This window comes from Nerophis ophidion, linkage group LG12, assembly GCF_033978795.1.
Source record: "Nerophis ophidion isolate RoL-2023_Sa linkage group LG12, RoL_Noph_v1.0, whole genome shotgun sequence".
In the NCBI taxonomy this organism is placed as follows: Eukaryota; Metazoa; Chordata; class Actinopteri; order Syngnathiformes; family Syngnathidae; genus Nerophis; species Nerophis ophidion.
In genome coordinates, this window is record NC_084622.1 from 21,823,876 (window position 1) to 21,846,346 (window position 22,471).

The 22,471-nt window shown below is 41.6% G+C and overlaps 1 protein-coding gene across 1 annotated transcript; it reads left to right on the forward strand.

Moving 5' to 3' along the window:
- Positions 1–15,704: 15,704 nt before the first annotated feature.
- Positions 15,705–17,155, forward strand: LOC133563754 (haloacid dehalogenase-like hydrolase domain-containing protein 3). The gene is made up of 3 exons (XM_061918049.1): positions 15,705–15,806; positions 16,514–16,806; positions 16,882–17,155. Exons 1-3 carry the CDS (start codon positions 15,705–15,707, stop codon positions 17,153–17,155), a joined length of 669 nt encoding a protein of 222 aa, XP_061774033.1.
- Positions 17,156–22,471: the final 5,316 nt, after the last annotated feature.

A 22,471-nucleotide genomic window follows, 5' to 3' on the forward strand; every position in this document is an offset into this window, starting at 1 on the left:
CGGAAGTCTCAGGGTTGGCAAGTATGGTCTTAAGTGTGACTGGTCACACTTATCATTACAACAGGTACCAAATACAATTACTTTGTGGTCGTTAAGCACAACCAGAATTATGCCGAACACTAGACGCACTGTAGATTTTTGAAAAATTGAAAAGGATTCTAAGTGCGCCTCATAGTGCGAAAAATACGGTAAACTTTTCCATACTTGCTGCAAAGTAACAAGCTGTTGCTGCAGACTTTTGACAGCTGACAGTGTAACTTGGTAAATATTCACAAACAAGCTTCTGTCCTGTTGCTTACCTGGCCAGGAAAAGGTCAGTTCCCTCGAGCCATACAAGGATCCTAATTCCTTCAGGAAACTTTTTCAGAGAACACAAAAGATTGTAACTTTTCAGCATGTATTTAACCCAAGTTTCACAAAGATTTAGGACCTAACTGCACGATTGATTGATTGATTGATTGATTGATTGATTGATTGATTGATTGATTGATTGATTGATTGATTGATTGATTGATTGATTGATTGAAACTTTTATTAGTAGATTGCACAGTACAGTACATATTCCGTACAATTGACCACTAAATGGTAACACCTGAATAAGTTTTTCAACTTGTTTAAGTCGGGGTCCACGTTAATCAATTTAAAGGGGAACATTATCACCAGACCTATGTAAGCGTCAATATATACCTTGATGGTGCAGGAAAAAGACCATCTATTTTTTTAACCGATTTCCGAACTCTAAATGGGTGAATTTTGGCGAATTAAACGCCTTTCTGTTTATCGCGCTGGAGACTTCCGCCCGATTGTAGCTGAGATAGGCGCCAGCGCCCCCCGCGACCCCGAAAGGGAATAAGCGGTAGAAAATGGATGGATGGGATGGAGACGATGACGTCAGAAGTGACGTCGCCGAGGTAACACACCCACCATTTTCATTTTCAACACATTACAAACACCGGGTCTCAGCTCTGTTATTTTCCAATTTTTTGACTATTTTTTGGAACCTTGGAGACATCATGCCTCGACGGTGTGTTGTCGGAGGTTGTAACAACACTAGCAGGGAGGGATTCAAGTTGCACCACTGGCCCGAAGATGCGAAAGTGTCTGCCGCCAGACCCCCATTGAATCTGCCAGAGTGTCTCCACATTTTACCGGCGATGCTAAAGCAGACATGGCAAGGAGATGTATGGATAACCTGCAGATGCATTTGCAACGATAGTCAACGAAATCACAAAGGTGAGTTTTGTTGATTTTGACTGCCAGCTAATCGATGCTAACATGCTACGCTAATCGATGCTAACATGCTATTTACCGGCGGTGCTAAAGCAGACATGGTACAGAGATGTATGGATAACCTGTAGATGCATTCGCAACTATATTACGTTTCCTTCCACCCACATTTAATGCGAAAAAAACACTTACCAATCGACGGATTTAAGTTGCTCCAGTGTCAAAAGATGCGAAAGTCCTGATCGTTTGGTCCGCACATTTTACCGGCAATGCTAACGCAGCTATTCGGCCATGCTATGGCTATGAATAGCGTCAATAGCTATTCGCTCAATAGCTTCAGTTTCTTCTTCAATATTTTCATACTCCAACCATCTGTTTCAATACATGCGTAATCTGTTGAATCGCTTAAACCGCTGAAATCCGAGTCTGAATCCGAACTAATGTCACTATATCTTGCTGTGGTATTCCCATTGTTTGTTTACATTGGCAGCACTGTGTGACGTCACAGGGAAATCGCCAGTGTCTTCGCAGAGAGCCGAAAATAAGGCACTTTAAAGCTTTATTTAGGGATATTCCGAGACCGGTAAAATGTTTTAAAAAACTTCAAAAAATACAACAAGCCACTGGGAACTGATTTTTATTGTTTTTAACCCTTTTGAAATTGTGATGATGTTCCCCTTTAAAACATACCAGCTACCAATGTAGAATGCCTGGATTGGTGTTATGATCCTCTGTGCGGATCATATTCTGTTTGGGTTTTTCGGGTCACTTGTGTTTTTCTGTTAGTGTTGGACTCCGTTTAGTTCCTAGTTATGAACCTCTGAGTTTGTTTGTTTCTGTTGCCATGACTGCAGATTGTGCTGAGCTGCGTCTGGTTAGTGTTCGAGACACTCACCTGTTGTCCAGGCCCTAATCAGAAGGCTTTTTAGTCTTTGTTCTGGCCTCACTCGGTCTTGCTTCCTAATTTGCTTTATGCTACGGATGAAGCCGTTTGATTCTTCCTTAAGACCTGTTAGTTTCTACGCTTGGCTATTTTGCTAGCTCACATGCTAGCTCATTTGGTTTGTTGCCTTAAGTGCTATCAGCACGTTCTTCTTTGTTCCGTCTGAATTATTTCTTAATAAATAATTTTCCTACCTGCACGCTGTGTCCGAAGCCCTTCTGTTAGTGATGGGTCCGGCAACACCGATGCATCGGCGCATGTGTCGAGCTCATAGAGCAAAACCCTGTGTCGGTCCGCTTACCGCTTTTCGAAAGTCACGTGACCGATCATGAGCTGTTTCGGTCACGTGCCCGATACGCCAACTGTGTCGCACTGACGACTGCACGCCAAACTGTGTTTATAAGGAAGCGCATTTATATATACTATTTTTTATATACTATTTTATACATATAGTATTTATATAGGTGTGTGTGTTTGTGTGTGTGTGTATATGATGGACATATGTGTATTTTGGGTATATGCATGTGTGTATGTATGTGATTATGTGTGTATATGTATGTATTGTACGTATGTATATGTATATATATATATATATATATATATATACATATATGTATATATATAAAAAATGTATATATGTGTGTGTATATATATGTGTGGTGTATATATATGTGTGTACATATGTATATATGTAAGTGTGTGTGAATTTAAATGTATTATATATAGATAATATATAGCATCTACGCAGCAACCACTGAATTGAATTATATTATATATATTATTGTATTATATATTTTATATATATATATATATTGTATATGTATAGGGGTGGGACCTAATAAGTTTACTTCTTCTCACTCCCTTTTGAGCCAATCTTGACATCTACAAAAGATTAGTCACATGTAATGTTTTCAATGTAGGTGTAAAAATAATGTATTTATATATTTCTTTTGTATTTTATGTCATTCTCTTGTTTTGTTTGCATGGCTCAAAATAAACCATTCATTCATTCATTCATTTATCTGTCAAGGAGATGCTGCTGCCAACAGAATCGCCGCACTTCTTTCGTTGGTCATTTGTCATTCATCGTCGTTGGAGATAATTTCCGCCGTGTGGGAATATTTTGATCATATATCGGAAAAAAAGGTATTTGTGTTCATTTCCTTGTCGTTTCATCCTGTTCTCTTAAAGTTTCTACTCGATCTGTTAGTAGGTCTGTAACGATTCGTGTGTTTGTGTTGAACCGTTTCGGTAGCTCAGTTGGTAGAGTTGAGGGCTGAGTACCTTAGGGTACTGGTTCTCAAATGGGGGTATGCGTACCCCTGGGGGTACTTGAAGGTATGCCAAGGGGTATGTGAGATTTTTTTTAAATATTCTAAAAATAGCAACAATTCAAAAATCCTTTATAAATATATTTATTGAATTATACTTCAACAAAATATGAATGTAAGTTCATAAACTGTGAAAAAAAATACAACAATGCTATATTCAGCGTTGACAGCTAGATTTTTTGTGGACATGTTCCATAAATATTGATGTTAAAGATTTCTTTTTTTGTGAAGAAATATTTACTTCTCTGTGTAGAAATCTTTATTTATAAATGAATGACTTGTCTGCGATGAGGGGCCGACTTGTCCAGGGTGTACGCCGCCTTCTGCCCGATTGTAGTTGAGATAGGCACTAGCGCCCCCCGCGACCCCAAAGGAAATAAGAGGTAGAAAATGGGTGGATGGATGAATCACTTGTTTATTTTTCAACAAGTTTTTAATTGTTTTTATATCTTTTTTTCCAAGAAAGACCCCTACAAATGAGCAATATTTTGCACTGTTATACAATTTAATAAATCACAAACTGATGACATAGTGCTGTATTTTACTTCTTTATCTCTTTTTTTCAACCAAAAATGCTTTGATCTGATTAGGGGGTACTTGAATTAAAAATATGTTCACAGGGGGTACATCACTGAAAAAAGGTTGAGAACAACTGCCTTAGGACACTGGTTCAAATCCAGCTCGATGGATCAGTCATTGCGTTTTTACCATAGATTGATTAAGTTGAAAAACTTATTTGGGTGTTACCATTTAGTGGTCAATTGTGTGGAATATATACTGTACTGTGCAATCTACTAATAAAAGCTTCAATCAATCAATCAATCAACAGTGCGTATTCAGAGCGCATCTAAAAAAATGTAAAAAATCCCAGTCCACAAGTGTCCTCATTCACAACACGTTCTCTTAGATTTCCATGTTATGATACATCCATCCATCCATCCATTTTCTACTGCTTATTCCCTTTTTGGGGTCGCGGGGGGCGCTGGCGCCTATCTCAGCTACAATCGGGCGGAAGGCGGGGTACACCCTGGACAAGTCGCCACCTCATCGCAGGGCCAACACAGATAGACAGACAACATTCACACTCACATTCAAACACTAGGGCCAATTTAGTGTTGCCAATCAACCTATCCCCAGGTGCATGTTTTTGGAAGTGGGAGGAAGCCGGAGTACCCGGAGGGAACCCACGCATTCACGGGGAGAACATGCAAACTACACACAGAAAGATCCCGAGCCTGGATTTGAACCCAGGACTGCAGGAACTTCGTATTGTGAGGCAGACGCACTAACCCCTCTTCCACCGTGAAGCCTGTTATGATACATGTTCACATTATTTATTGACTGTATCTAAAAAAGATAAAACATATATTTTTATTCAAATGAGGATATGAAATAATCCGAAATGAAATACAATGACTTGGTTTATATTATTGTATATACTAGGTCATAAAATCAGTGTCAGTTGAGTCGGTCCATAGGTTGCCTGTAGGGATTTTTAATGTCCAGCAGATGTCAGTATTTAGTGACACAGTATTGACACAGTATCAATACAGTTTTGCAATGTGTCTAAACGATACATGACGCCTCATCAACCCATCACTACTGTCTGTATTTCTGGGAGAACAAACCGCATCACCATGCGTCCGGGTCATCACAGTAGGAAGCAAGACTGAGTGAGGCCAGGACAAAGACTAAAAAGCCCTCTGATTAGTGGCCGGACAACAGGTGAGTGTCTCGAACACTAACCAGACACAGCTGAGCGCAATCTGCAGTCATGGCAACAGAAACAAACAAACTCAGAGGTGCATAACCAGGAATTAAACGGAGTCCAACACTAACAGAAAAACACAAGTGACCCGAAGAACCCAAACAGAATTTGATTCAGGCTGTCACATGATCACAAATTTCAATCAAATTAATCACATTTTTGAAATGAATTATTAATAAATAATAGGGCTGCGAATCTTTGGGTGTCCCATGATTCGATTCAATATCGATTCTGTCACGCCTGTAAATCTGGTTTTATGTTTGATCATGTTTTGTTTTGTTTTCTGAACTTTTGTTCCGTTTTTTCACTTCCCGGTTTGTTTTGTTACCATGACAACTCATTGATTTTCACCTTGCCCTCCTGGTCACGCCCCTGCCCTCAGTCCCGCACCTGTTCTTAATTATCACAGCCACTACTTAGGTCATTTTCTCTCTGTCCATCAGTCTGGGAACATTAACTTTCATTGCATTCTGCCTCATGCCTTCACGCAACCTCAATTACCTTGCTATCCATGCCCCTTGTACCGGTCATAGTAAGTGTTTTTGTGTTAGTTATTCATAGTTCTGCCACAGTGCAAGTTTAAGTTTAGTTCATTGTCTTTCATGCCATCGAGCAGTTGTTTTGTTTTCCTGTTTGTATTTTTGTAGCCAAGTTTTGTACCTCTTTGTGAGCGCCCTTAGTTTGTTTATTTTTTTATTTAGTATTCCAAATAATAAACCATGTACCTGAATTCTCGCCTGGCTCGTCCTGTAATCCCTCTGCATCGAAGGAGTCAACCAAATCCAAGTCCAAGCCTGACAGATTCTTGGGGTCGCGATTCGATTATATATCGATTTTTTTCGATTCAACGCTATTCTCGATTCAAAAACTGTATTTTTCGGATTCAAAAGGATTCTGTATTCTTTCAATTACATAGGATTTCAGCAGGATCTACCCCAGTCTGCTGACATGCTAGCAGAGTAGTAGATTTAAAAAAAAAAAAAGCTTTTATAATTGTAAAAGACAATGTTTTATCAACTAATTGCGATAATGTACATTTGTTTTAACTATTAAACAAACCAAAAATATGACTTATTTTATCTTTGTGAAAACATTGGACACAGTGTGTTGTCAAGTTTATGAGATGTGATGCAAGTGTAAGCCACTGTGACACTATTGTTCTTTTTTTTAATTTTTATAAATGTCTAATGATAATGTCAATGAGAGATTTTTAATCACTGCTATGCTGAAATTATAACCAATATTGATACTGTTGTTGATAATATTCATTTTTGTTTCCCTACTTTTGGTTTGTTCTGTGTGGTGTTTGTGTCTCCTCTCAATTGCTCTGTTTATTGCAGTTCTGAGTGTTGCTGGGTCAGGTTCGGTTTTGGAATTGGATTGCATTGTTATGGTATTGCTGTGTAGTGGTTTGTTGGATTGGAAAAAAATAAATAAATATAAATAAAAATATCTATTTAAAAAAAATTGAGAATCGATTCTGAATCGCAAAACCTATTTGAGTCAATTCACATTCGAATCGATTTTTTCCCACACCCCTAATAAATTATACGTCTGAACTATTGGCAACACTAAATGGTCCCTAGTGTGTGAATGTAAGTGTGAATGTTGTCTGTCTATCTGTGTTGGCCCTGCCATGAGGTGGCGACTTGTCCAGGGTGTTGCAGCCTTCTACCCGACTGCAGCTGAAAGGCTGCAGTCTACCACTACCAAGCGGTAGGAAAATGGATGGATGGACGGATGTCTGAGCTTTTCCCATTTTGTCTGTAATGTAAACTGTTAACATGAAAAATGGCAAGATATCCAACCATCCATTTTTTACCGCTTGTCCCTCTGTACGTTTATCTACAGCGGCAAATGATAATTCAATTCAACTCAAGCTAAAACATAATTTACAAATTTACATAATTAAGTTTTGGATTTATAGTCTTAATTTCCAGTCCGTATCGTTTCCTACTGTAACAATTATTTTGTATTGTACATTTTCCTGTTTTGGACCTCCTTGCTTGGTACTGGTGGTGCAAAAGTATAGAATTTGTTACCATCACTATTCAATACATTCCACATCCAATACGCATTATTTATATAGCAACATTCAGTAAAAAAAAAAAGTTTCACAAAGTGCTTTTAAAAATACATTTTTAAAAGCTGTCATGTCTTGGTGATCATGTTTAGTTTGGCTATGTTTTGTTTGGTTTTTGCACTCTGTCAATTCCTGTTTTTTCACTCCCTGCTTTGTTTCATGACAATCAATTAGTTTTCACCTGTCCTCATGTCATGCACCTGATTCATTTGGACTCGTGCACCAGTTCTTAATCACATCACCACTATTTAGGCCTGTAGTTGCCAGGCAATCAGCCCAGCAACATTACATTAAGGCTCTGCTCTCTTGACACTCTGAGTACTCTGTCCAGGCCTTTGTGTTAATTTTGTTTTCTTAGCCAAGTTTTGAACCTCTGCGGAAAGCGCCTTTCGTTTGTTCCTTTTTTTCGAGTTAAGATTAAAATCATGAATTTTTCTTCACGCCATGTCCGATCCAGTCGCTTCGGGAAAACAAATCACAGCAAAGTCCACGTCATGACAAAAGCAGGCTAAAACTAAGGACAATCTAGTGCAGTGGTGTCAAACATACGGCCCCAACAGGTTTTATCCGGCCCGCAAGATTAGTTTGCTTAGCTTATCTGAAATCTTTGAATGAAAGAAACTGCTATTCTAAATGTGTCCACTTGATGTCATAATAGTAAATCTTTGTATCCCTGCCGCAGGAGTGTGCATGACTTTAGAACAGTTGAAGCTATGATTATGTACCGTATTTTTCAGACTATGAGTGTCAAGCTTGTGCTCCCTGCTGGCCTTCTTCAATCCTGCTCCCCAGTGTGTGTCCACCACTACCATGGCGACAAAACAATTATACAGTGACCATTTTATTACTCCAGATGACTTTTTGTTTTGCCCATGTCTTTCTGGTGTTGTAGCCTGTGACCTCTGTTCCAAGTCCCAACAATGACTAAAAGGAGAATGTCCCCACAATGTCGGTTTCACATGTTAAGACGCTCTTTCTTAATGAAGTGGTCTAAGTGGTCTTGACTAAGTGGTCTGAGTCAAGTCAAGAAGTCCTACTTATTGTTTTCTTTCTGGGCATATTTGACAGTTGTTAAGTGGCCCTATCATGCCAAACCAACTTTTCTTAGCTATTTGTACCTGCTGTTCTGCATTTGGATCTACATAAGTCTCAAAAAATTTAAATTGATGTGTGTAAACATGGCGGAGATATTCATAAAAATATTAATATAAATAAATATATATATATATATATATATATATATATATATATATATATATATATATATATATATATATATATATATATATATATATATATACACGTATGTATATTACCTTCCTATCTACTCCCTCCAAACGGTCCATTTGGAATCTTCCCAATTGGTGATGTCGCCAATACAGAGCATACCGGGGCGCTAATTAATTTAAAACCTCTTCTCACTCCGGCGTTTACCAAAGGCATGTGGTAAATTTAGGCCTGCGCTTATACATTTGAGCGTGATGTAAGGATACCATCATGAAAAGCGCATTTAATAAAAATAAATATTATTATGGTCTTACTTTTACTAATAAATGAAGTCCATGCACAGCTCCTTCTGATCAAAAGCATCGATAACTTGTTTATAGAAGTCTTCCTTATCTTTCTTCAGTTTTAAAAGTCTCTCTGTTTCAATGGAGGTCTTCTTTAATTACCTCCCGCTTCAATTGAAAGTCCAGTTTAGAACACTGTTTTATTTTAGATATGTAATCCTCCATGGTAAAAGTGCAAGCCGAGTAGTCGCAAGAAGGATCACTAGCGCCCTCTACCACCAGGAGGCGGGAGTCATTTAATGACTCATATTTGACACACGCAGCTACGGTATATTAATAAAACATAGCTGCTTACTGTTCTTTTTAGCGTATTCAATAGCTTGGACCTTAAATCCTACTGAATACCTCTTAATCTTCTTCCCTTTATGCAATTTCAAATGATTGAAATCAGCCTCCTCCATTTTGACGTGACGAGTTTGACCCTGCGGAAATTCTAGGCATATGCTAATTATTTGTGGAAACGAGTTTGACCCGGTGGAAATTTTAGACATGCGCTAATAAAAATAACATTTTGCAAAACGAGTTTGCCCTGGCAGTAATTCTAGGCAGGCGCATACTATATACCCGGCGGCAATTCAAGGAATTACGGTAGTCAGCGAATTATCCATATATGCTATGAATTTATCACTTTCCGCCCGATTGTAGCTGAGATAGGCTCCAGCACCCCCCGCGACTCCGAAAGGGATAAGATGTAGACAATGGATGGATGGATGGATGGGCTATGAATTAAAAAAAAAAAATACTGTTCATGGCAATGGAGGAGAAAATGAAATGTAATAGTAGGTTAGACATGTGTGAATTATAGGTAGCTAGCTTAGATGGCGCTGCTGTAGTGGCTGCTGTTGGCAGGAGCTCTGTGCTCTTGTGTCATCCTTTTGTGTTTCCCTCTGGTTTTCATGTGTTATTATATTTTTTGCCTTTTGTCCGGGACCCTTTGGGACTGTGTGACAAGGCGTGACACTTTCGTGACCTCTGTGGTGCTTTTTTGTGGACTTCTGGATCTGCCTCCCTGGAGCCTTTTGGCCATGGAGACCAGCTGCTGGGTGTCTGCCAAACCAGAGTCGGTTTGGAGGGACTGGAGGAGATGCGGGTGAGGGGACAGGGCTGCGGAGCTAGCACGGAGCGCTGAGACGGAGAGGCTTTGAGGTGTCTTGGCTGGGTGAGCAGGTGTCGGACACCTCAGTCACCTTGGACGTATCCTCGCTCATCCATGCCGACTGGACACTGGCCGAAAGTGGAATCGGCTGTCTTGGTTGCTTTGTTGGGTCTGCTCCTGTCTCTGGCCATGCTCCCTCCACCCCAGCAAACCATGGCGTGGAACACCGCAGAGGCCACCACAGTGTACATGTTTCCTTTACTTTTTATTCATAGCTGTATGTAGAAGTGTCTGGTTGTATCTGCTGCTTTAATGTCTTTAATGTCCTCTGTGTTCTTTGATGTTTGAGGTTTCCCTCTTACACAGATGTGAGAGGGATGTGTACTATGGCTATGAGTTGTTTTTTTCCCTTGGCCTCAGTCTGCACCCCCTCTCCAGGGCCCAAGCTAAAACCAATTTTTTCATTTTATTTTAATCTTCTATTTTTTTCTCCACCCGCCTTGTTTACCTGTATCGCATCTTTTTTGTAAGGAGCGCTGGAAGCCGGCAGACCCGTCAGCGATCCTGTTCTGTCACCCTGTAATGTTTGTCTGATTTTGAATGGGATTGTGCTGAAAATTTAAATTTTCCTGAAGGAACTCTCCAGACGGAATAAATAAAGTACTTTCTATCTAATCTATCTAGCCTTCTACTGCAAGACAATAGTATCACCATCCTCTGGCAAAATAAAGAACGATTTTCATAAAAATTTGTTTTAATTGGATCAGTGCCTACTGTCTTTGGCAATGGAGGAATAAGTTATACAATCCTTTATTATGTTTGCTATGTTGCTCGCAGCGTACCTGATAGCCTTAACTCAACGCCAAAAAAATGGAAATGCTGATTATCGGTCCTGCCAGACACCGACATTTATATAATAATACAACTTTAACATTTGACAACCAAACAATTACACAAGGCGACTCGGTAAAGAATCTGGGTACTATGTTTGACCCAACTCTCTCCTTTGAGTCACACATTAAGAGTTTTACTAAGACGGCCTTCTTTCATCAAGCTAAAATTCGCTCCATTTTGTCCACTAGCGACGCTGAGATCATAATTCATGCATTCCTTGTGTCTCGTCTCCATTACTGTAACGTAAACCAAATGCGGCTTTTGACAAGAACAAGAAAGTTTGATCATATTACGCCTATACTGTATATACCTTTATACACATATAAACATACATATATACCTATACTGGCTCACCTGCACTGGCTTCCTGTGCACTTAAGATGTGACTTTAAGGTTTTACTACTTACGTATAAAATACTACACGGTCTAGCTCCATCCTATCTTGCCGATTGTATTGTACCATATGTCCCGGCAAGAAATCTGCCTTCAAAGGACTCCGGCTTATTAGTGATTCCCAGAGCCCAAAGAAAGTCTGCGGGCTATAGACCGTTTTCTATTCAGGCTCCAGTACTCTGGAATGCCCTCCCGGTAACAGTTCAAGATGCTACCTCAGTAGAAGCATTTAAGTCCCATCTTAAAACTCATTTGTATACTCTAGTCTTTAAATACAGCCCCTTTTTAGACCAGTTGATCTGCCATTTCTTTTCTTTTTTCCTCTGCACCAATCTCCCTTGTGGAGGGGGGGGGGGGCATGGATGAAGTGCTGGCTGTCCACAGTCGGGACCCGGAGTGGACATATCTCCGCTGCTGACCCGCTCGGGATAGTTTCCTGCTGGCCCCACTATGGACTGGACTCACATTATTATGTTAGATCCACTATGGACTGGACTCTCACTATTATGTTAGATCCACTATGGACTGGACTCTCACACTATTATGTTAAATCCAATATGGACTGGACTCTCCCACTAATATGTTAGATCCACTATGGACTGGACTCACACTATTATGTTAGATCCACTATGGACTGGACTCTCACACTATTATGTTAAATCCAATATGGACTGGACTCTCACACTATTATGTTAGATCCACTATGGACGTGACTCACACTATTATGTTAGATCCACTATGGACTGGACTCTCATTATTATGTTAGATCCACTATGGACTGGACTCTCACTATTATGTTAGATCCACAATGGACTTGACTCTCACTATTATGTTAGATCCACTATGGACTGGACTCACACTATTATGTTAAATCCACTATGGACTGGACTCTCACTATTATGTTGGATCCACTATGGACTGGACTCACATTAATATGTTAGATCAACTATGGACTGGACTCTCATTATTATGTTAGATCCACTATGGACTGGACTCTCACTATTATGTTAGATCCACTATGGACTGGACTCACATTAATATGTTAGATCAACTATGGACTGGACTCTCACTATTATGTTAGATCCACTATGGACTGGACTCTCACACTATTATGTTAAATCCAATATGGACTGGACTCTTCCACTAATATGTTAGATCCACTATGGACTGGACTCACACTATTATGTTAGATCCACTATGGACTGGACTCTCACACTATTATGTTAAATCCAATATGGACGTGACTCACACTATTATGTTAGATCCACTATGGACTGGACTCTCACTATTATGTTAGATCCACTATGGACTGGACTCTCACTATTATGTTAGATCCACAATGGACTTGACTTTCACTATTATGTTAGATCCACTATGGACTGGACTCACACTATTATGTTAAATCCACTATGGACTGGACTCTCACTATTATGTTAGATCCACTATGGACTGGACTCACATTAATATGTTAGATCAACTATGGACTGGACTCTCATTATTATGTTAGATCCACTATGGACTGGGCTCTCACTATTATGTTAGATCCACTATGGACTGGACTCACACTATTATGTCAGATCCACTATGGACTGGACTCACATTAATATGTTAGATCAACTATGGACTGGACTCTCAGTATTATGTTAGATCCACTATTGACTGGACTCTCACTATTATGTTGGATCCACTATGGACTGGACTCACATTAATATGTTAGATCAACTATTGACTGGACTCTCACTATTATGTTAGATCCACTATGGACTGGACTCTCACTATTATGTTAGATCTACTATGGACTGGACTCACACTATTATGTTAGATCCACTATGGACTGGACTCTCACTATTATGTTTGATCCACTATGGACTGGACTCTCACTATTATGTTAGATCCACTATGGACTGAACTCTCACTATTATGTTAGATCCACTATGGACTGGACTCTCACTATTATGTTAGAGCCACTATGGACTGGACCCTCACGATTATGTTAGATCCACTATGGACTGGACTCTCACGATTATGTTAGATCCACTATGGACTGGACTCTCACTATTATGTTAGATCCACTATGGACTGGACTCTCATTATTATGTTAGATCCACTATGGACTGGACTTTCACAATATAATGTCAGACTCACTCGACGTCCATTGCATTCGGTCTCCCCTAGAGGGGGGCTTTCCCATATTTGCGGTCCTCTCCAAGGTTTCTCATAGTCATTCTCTTTGACGTCCCCCTGGGTTGTGAGTTTTTCCTTGCCCTTAAGTTGGCTCTGATCCGTGGATGTCATTGTTGCTTTCGCAGCCCTTTGAGACACTTGTGATTTAGGGCTGTATAAATGAACATTTATAACCCTGCCCACCTCATCCTCCTCATGCTCTCTCTGGGAGAGCATGTCCCAAATTCCAAGCTGCTGTTTTGAAGCATGTTAAAATAAAATATTGCACTTTGTGACTGCAATAATAAATATTGCAGTGCCATGTTGGCATTTTTTTCCATAACTTGAGTTGATTTATTTTGGGAAAACTTTGTAACATTGTTTAAAAAATTAGGAATAACAATGTGTTAATTCCACGACTGTAAATATCGGTATCGTTTAATATTGGAATCGGTTATTTAAAGTTGGACAATATCAGATATCGGCAAAAAAGCCATTATCGGACATCTCTAGTTAGGGGCGCTGGACAGGAAATAATACAAAATGCAAGAAACGACTGATAACTGTCATATGAGATTATGACACGAATCAATAATTGAATGGTTTAAAGAAAAACACTTAATATTTTAATTTGCATCTCCACCGAACCCTCCACTCCCACTAAAATATTGAGATGTTGACACAATTCTGTTTTCCTTCCTGTGCTCCCTCTTCTCCTCTCCCTCCACGTCCTCTGCTGCCAATCATCTGCCAGAAAGTAAGCGCCATTTCCCTCTTAAAAACCAGCCGCGTTTGCAATTTACATGCCACGCCCGCCCCTTCCTCTTCAATCCGACGACCTCACCTTCATTCCCAAGAGCGATTGTTTTTCCTCAATTTAGTCCGTCTGGCCGGATCTCACTCTTTTCAGCATCATTAAAGCTTGACCTGACCGAGAGGCGTGGCGTGCAAGGAGGAAGGGTCAATTTTTCGTCTCCTTGCTCGCTCGTGTCAGTAAATGTCAGCGTTGGGCCTTTAAAGTGTACTCTCTCTCTGTGTGTGTGTGTGTGTGTGTGTGTGCGTGTGTGTGTGTGTGTGTGTGTGTGTGTGTGTGTGTGTGTGTGTGTGTGTGTGTATTTACTGGACAAAATATGTGTAAAAAAATGCAGAGGTAGGTTCGGGTTTCTGTATAATGGCGTGACATTAACTTTGCTTTCAACCCTTCAACCTTGAGCCTCAAGTGAGCCTAAAATATATTGTTGCTGTATAAACTGTGTGTGTGTGTGTGTGTGTGTGTGTGTGTGTGTGTGTGTGTGTGTGTGTGTGTGTGTGTGTGTGTGTGTGTGTGTGTGTGTGTGTGTGTGTGCGTGTGTGTGTGTGTGTGTGTGTGTGTGTGTGTGTGTGTGTTTACTGCAGCAAAGTTAAATTTCATCCATCCATCTATCCATTTTCTTCCGCTTATCCGAGGTCGGGGGTCTTCCCCGTGGCCTCCTACCGGTCTGACGTGCCCTAGAGAGGTGTTCGGGTGGCATCCTGACCGGATGCCCGAACCACCTCATCTGGCTCTACTCCATGTGAAGGAGCAGTGGCTTTACTTTGAGCTCCCCCCGAGGACAGAGCTTCTCACCCTATCTCTAAGCTCATGACCATAGGTGAGGATGGGAACGTAGATCGAGCGGTAAATTGAGAGTTTTGCTTTCCGGCTTGGCTTCTTCTTCACCACAACGGATCGATACAGGGTCTGCGTTACTGAAGACGCCGCACCGATCTGCCTGTCGATCTCACGATCCACTCTTCCCCCACTCGTGAATAAGACTCCTAGGTACTTGAACTCCTCTACGGAGTTAAATTTAAAAAAAAAATAAAATAAAGTGTCATTTCATGTCATTTATTGTTGTCGATCATACATTAAAGAAGATGTTTGCAGGTTTATGTGAAATGTTCATATTTTCGTGTTTCCGACCGCATCATATTTTTCGGACTATAGGGCGCACTTCAAATCCTTTCATATTCTCAAAACTCGGTGCGCCAAATATACGGAATCATTTTGGTTGTGCTTACCCAGGAACACCATCCCTGCCGTCAAGCATGGTGGTGGTAGTATTATGTTCCTGGTAGGTAGGTAGGGTTCCATGTCCACATATGGAATTTAATATTTATACTTTATCTGTGCCAGGGGTTTCATGACCTTTGGCAGCTGCTAAGCTAACATGAAGACATCCACTCTACCTGTGTTATTGTGAATCTGCTGGTGTCATGCGCGCACTTCTGCGGTGGGTGCTGTGGGATGTAAAAGACACTCTGCTGAAGGTGCGTTCCTCCGTCGGAGAACAATACTGTGATGAAGCTAAACCAGGGGTCGGGAACCTTTTTGGCTGCCAGAGCCAAGAAGCCAAATATTTTTATATGTATTTCCCTAAGAGCCATATAATATTTTTTTTTAACACTGAACACAACTAAACGTGTGCATTTTTTCAGTAAGACCAACATTTCCAAAGTATAATAAGTCTCCTATTCTTTGTAATAACATTGTTATTCTAAAGCTAACTGTGGAGGGGGCGTGGCCTGCAGGCCTGCAACAAAGCGGGATGTCACCAGGACCGGCCTCGAAATCAACGACAGGTGCGTACACGGCCCACCTGGGCATTTTTTTCTAATCACCTGTCGCTCTGTTATAAGCAGCAGCCAGGAGGAGAGACAGGGTTGGGGCTGAAGCCAGTGCGCGTGTGAGGACGAAAGAGAAAGAGACAATTGCTGTAAAGCAACTGAGAGAAACATAAAATAAAACAATATTGGAAGGCTAAAACAGGCTCTTGGTGGTCTGAAGAACCCCCAGGAGGTCAAGCCCCACACTAACCAATAATAAATAAATTACTTCTTACCATCAACGCAACTTCTTGAACATAAAAATGCATGAGAATGTTTTATATTTTGAACGTTGTTTTTAACACCATGATTACAAGTGGAATTATTCATTACTTATCGTGTTAAGCAATGTCAGCTCAGATTTATCTGAGAGCCAGATGCAGTCGTCAAAAGAGCCACATCTGGCTCTAGAGCCATAGGTTCCCTACCCCTGCACGAAACGAATGGGCCTCAGCCTCAACCCTGCGGAGGTCGACGCTGCTTTCCGTCAGGCGTATCGACATCACTCCAGCACATTCCCAAACTACGGCATCACTCAGGGACTGGATGGACAGTCTTGGTGGAAGGCAGTGGTGAAAGCCACCTTCTCCCTGTGCAAGGTGCAGGACCCGGCCATTCTGAAAATATACCAGAACTTCCGCAAAGCAGAGAACTGGGAGGTATTTCCAGACTCAAAGGTGGCTTTGGAGAACTGCTCCTTGCTGGGACTGCGGCTGGGAGTGGTTTCCAACTTTGACAACCGCCTCGAAACCATCCTACACAGTTGTGGGCTGCTGTCTCACTTCAGCTTCCTGGTGACGTCAGAAGGAGCAGGTGTAGAGAAGCCCGAGGCGGCCATTTTTAACCAGGCCCTGCGGAAGTGCGGCGTGCCGGCTGCCAGCGTAGCGCACGTCGGGGACCACTACGTGAACAATTACCTGGCGTCACGCTCGGTCGGGATCCATGGCTTCCTTTTGGACCGAAAAAGCCCCTTTGAGCGACGTGATGTCCCTAAAGAGCATCGGCTGTCATCGCTGGATGAACTGCCTGTGCGACTTAAACAGCACATGGACGCACACTAGCATCATTTCGTAGGAGAACAACCTATTGGCATGAGGGACAGTTGATTGTCTCGCACACGGAGCTGTATCAACAACAACAAGAACAACCCCATGGTGATCCTCTCCACCTGAGACATCAATGAGAAGGCGCCACACCTCAAGTTTAGGACTGCAGAAGCCTTTTTGGACTTTAAGATTAAACCTTTTCAACAAACAAGGAGAACTTGGTTGCCTCGACTTCACCCTTTGCAGATTACCATAACCTGGATCTACACAGTCAACTATGTGTTTTTGCTTTTTGCTATGACTTGCTGTGTTGTATGCCATTGAAGACAATCATAGAACATTTCCGGCTGCTCGGTGCAGTGCAGTTACAACAAGACAACTTCAATAATAAAAGGACAAAATATACACCACAAAAAAAAAGGATTATGCTCCGGGCCTGTTTTGCTGGTAATAAAAATGCTCCGTTAAATGGGACAGTGAAGAAGGAGGATTACCTCCAAATTCTTTAGGATAACCTAAAATCATCAGGCCGGAGGTTGGGTCTTGGGCGCAGTTGGCTGTTCCAACAGGACAATGACCCCAAAGGTGGCAAAGGAATGGCTAAATCGGGCTAGAATTAAGGTTTTAGAGAGGCCTTCCCAAAGTCCTGATGTGTGGACAATGCTGAAGAAACAAGTCAATTTCAGAAAACCAATACATTTAGCTGAATTGCACCAATTTTGTCAATGAATGCTGCTTTTTAGAGTGCTTTATGGGTCATCCATCCATCCATCCATCCATTATCTTCCGCTTATCCGAGGTCGGGTCGCAGGGGCAACAGCCACTTCGTCCAGCTCTTCCCGGGGGATCCCGAGGCGTTCTCAGGCCAGCCGGGAGGCATAGTTTTCCCAACGTGTCCTGGGTCTTCCCCGTTGGCTCCTACCAGTTGGACGTGCCCTAAACACCTCCCTAGGGAGGCGTTCGTGTGGCATCCTGACCAGATGCCCAAACCACCTCATCTGGCTCCTCTCCATGTGGAGGAGCAGCGGCTTTACTTTGAGCTCCTCCCGGATGACATAGCTTCTCACCCTATCTCTAAGGGAGAGACCCGCCACCCGGCGGAGGAAACTCATTTGGGCCGCTTGTACCCGTGATCTTATCCTTTCGGTCATGACCCAAAGCTCATGACCATAGGTGAGGATGGGAACGTAGATCAACCGGTACATTAAGAGCTTTGTCTTCCAGCTCAGCTCCTTCTTCACCACAACGGATCGATACAACGTCCGCATTACTGAAGACGCCGCACCGATCCGCCTGTCGACCTCACGATCCACTCTTCCCTGACTCGTGAACAAGACTCCTAGGTACTTGAACTCCTCCACTTGGGGCAGGGTCTCCTCCCCACCCCGGAGATGGCACTCCACCCTTTTCCAGGCGAGAACCATGGACTCTGACTTGGTGGTGCTGATTCTCATTCCGGTCGCTTCACACTCGGCTGCGAACCGATCCAGTGAGAGCTGAAGATCCCGGTCAGATGAAGCCATCAGGACCACATCATCTGCAAAAAGCAGAGACTTAATCCCGCGGTCACCAAACCAGATCCCCTCAACGCCTTGACTGCGCCTAGAAATTCTGTCCATAAAAGTTATGAACAGAATCGGTGACAAAGGACTGGCAGTAAGTCGGACACGTTTCCAGTGAGGGTTGGACTCCGCCAAGGCTTTATGGGTCAAATAGAGCAAATACCATGACCTCCATTGTTAGCTGACTTTTCCTCAAGGTTTATTTACGAGTTAGAATGCATAAAAGACGGAATTAACATCAAAATGTAAAAAAATATGTCTTCTTGTCTCACACCAGGATTGTGAATGATAAGCAACATTTTGTGTGTGTCAGCTTGTTCATCGCCACTTCTTGACAGTGGGCTGTCAGAATCCACTGACAGACTTGCACCGACGTGCATAATGAATGAACACACATGCACACACACACACACACACACACACACACACACACACAATCCTGAAAGTACCTCAGTATTATTCTCTTTTGTCTTTCACTTCACTTTATTTCAGCCTTTATTGCGTGTGTTTCCGTACTTTGTGTACTATCTTGTGTGTGTGTGTGTGTGTGTGCGTGCATGCGTGCGTGTGTGTGCATGTGTGTGTGTGTGTGTGTGTGTGTGTGTGCGTGTGTGTGTGTGTGTGTGTGTGTGTGTGTGTGTGTGTGTGTGTGTGAGACGGAGAGAAAGGACAGCTGTTCATCACCGATCTTCCTTCCCTTCCTGTGGACAGTTCCCACTGTGCAGGTGTGCGCCCATTCTCCTCCACATGTCCTACACACCAAAAGGCAAACACACACAAAACTGATATGAGGGAAGGTGAAAAGTCAAAAAAAGGAATAGAAAAAAAAGCTGGTAAAAATAATTAAAATGTTCAAGAAAGACTGTAGTTTGTAATTCTACATACATTCTGTCAGGATGATGTTCTTAATCTCAGACTCAATCTTTGCTTGATTCCGAGTTTATGTAATCTAGCCTATGGACTAATTTCATCCGATTGAAAGATGTGTATTTCTGGTCTTGTCATCCTCGTCCAGACAAAAGGGTGACACGGCAGTGCGGCTGGATCAAAAGATACGTCGGAAACGCTTTACTGAACCAAAAGTTGCTATATTACAAGCGAGTGTCATTATACAGGACTGCAGTACCTGGAGGAGGTCAAGTAAAAAATAAAAAAAAATAGGCATCCCTAACTCTTAGAAGCCAAACCATCAGTTTTTATATCCCTTGTTTCTGTCTCTGGGTGTGTGCTAGGCCAGTACAGCAATCATAGAAGGTGAGGTTCGTATGTAAGTGTATGGAAAAAAACTGCTTTAAGTCATAACTTAAATGTTGGCGTTGAGGTAGACCAGGGTTCGGCAACCCAAAATGTTGAAAAAGCTATATTGGACCAAAAATGGGGCCGCAAAACTAATTTAAAAGCCATATTACATACAGATAGTGTGTCATGAGATATAAATTGAATTAGGAGGTCTTAAAGGAAACTAAATGAGCTCAAATATAGCTACAAATGAGGCATAATGATGCAATATGTACATACAGCTAGCCTAAATAGCAGTGAAGTGAAGTGAATTCTATTTATATAGCGCTTTTTCTCTAGTGACTCAAAGCGCTTTACACAGTGAAACCCAATATCTAATTTTTACATTTAAACCAGTGTGGGTGGCACTGGGAGCAGGTGGGTAAAGTGTCTTGCCCAAGGACACAACGGCAGTGACTAGGATGGCAGAAGCGGGGATCGAATCTGCAAACCTCAAGTTGCTGGCACGGCCGCTCTACCAACCGACCTATGCCGCCCCGCATGTTGGCATAGATTAGCTTGCAGTCACGCAGGGACCAAATATGCCCGATTAGCATTCCACACAAGTCAATAACATCAACTAGACTCACCTTTGTGTATTCAAGCACAACATTAAAAGTTTGGTTGACTAAATGAGACAGAAAAAGAACTGGCATAAAACACGTCCTGGAAAGTCGGAGAAAGTTGTACATGTAAACAAACTACGGTGAGTTCAAAGACCGCCAAAATTAGAAGGACAAAACGGCGCTCACCAAATACTTGAATAAGTGAAGCATGTTTGATGTAAACAGTGTGCTTTGTAACAATTAGGGAGGTTTGTGTCATGTTTGTCCTACAGCAGAAACCATATTAAAACAAAAAATATATTTTTTTTCCTTCCATTTTTCATACGTTTTTGAAAAAGCTCCAGAGAGCCACCAGGGCGGCGCTAAAGAGCCGCATGCAGAGCTGCGGGTTACCGACCCCTGAGCCAGACAGGTAGTCTCTTCTCAAGGATAGGGCAAAACTATGAACATATAACAAAAACGTGCACTAAGGCATAAATAACAAAAAAAACTTACGTGGAAAGGAAAAGAGCAGCATGAACTTTGACTTGGACAGAGTGACAAGAGTGCAGAGCATGAATGTGATGTCGCCAGGCAGACCACCAGAAAATGACAGGTTTAAATAGTGATGTGGTGATTGAACACAGGTGCGTGAGTTCAAATGAATCAGGTGCGTGAGTCGTGAGGACAGGTGAACTGATTGGTAGTCATGGTGACAAAACAGGGATTGAAAAAACAGGAACTAAAAAAAAAACAAAATAGTCCAAAAACCAAACAGAACATAGCCAAACAAGACATGATCAAAAAGACATCACACTCTAGTTAACAATTGCACATGGTTGCGTTTGGTGTGATGCCCGGATGCAGAGGAGACGGTAACAAGTGAGATGACAGGTGAGCAAAAAAAAAAAAAAATGTGACAAAACAAAGCAAAGCATGAAAAGGTACAACGTGAACAATTCGACAAGGAACTGGTGTTGGAAGAAAGGTGACACTGATTTGTGATCAAAGGCAGGTGAGTCCCCTGATCGCTCATCAAGAACAGGTGTGTACATAAGCATTCGAAGCAAGACAGACCAAAACCAGAAAGAGCTACCAAAATTAGAGCGCTGGGCAGGAACTAACATTGGGTGCATTTATTGTGGGCGAATCCAGATCTTTACGTTCATGCCTTTATTTTGAAGCTTCAATTGTACTAAACAGGAAGTCACATTTTAATGCTTTGTCAACCAGACCTAAGGAAACTTGATCAGTTATCAATAATAATAATTACCGTATTTCCTTGAATTGCTGCCAGGTATATAGTATGCACCTGCCTAGAATTACTGCCGGGTCAAACTCGTTTTGCAAAATAATTAGCGCATGCTTAGCATTACCGCCGGCTCAGGATTAACGTCAGGTCAAATTATGTTTCGCAAAATATTTAGCATAAGCCTACAATTTCCGGCGGGTCAAACTCGTCACGTCACGAGTGACACTTCACCTGTCATCATTTTCAAAATGGAGGAGGCTGATTTCAATAATTTCAAATCGCATAAAGGGAAGAAGATTAAGAGCTATTCAGTAGGATTTAAGGTCCAAGCTATTGAATATGCTAAAAAGAACAGTAAGCAGCTATGTTTTATTAATATATCGTAGTTGCGTGTGTCAAATATGAGTCATTAAATGACTCCCGCCTCCTGGTGGTAGAGGGCGCTAGTGATCCTTCTTGCGACTACTCGGCTGCAGAAGAAGTGACAACAAAAAGCAAGAGTGAGCAGCAATCATTTATTTTTTCCTCTCGTTTGCACTTTTAACATGGAGGATTACATATCTAAAATAAAACAGTTTTCTAAACTGGACTTTCAATCGAAGCAGGAGGTAATAAAGGAAGATCTCCATCGAGACAGAGAGACTTTTAAAACTGAAGAAAGATGAGGAAGACTTCTATAAACAAGTTATCGATG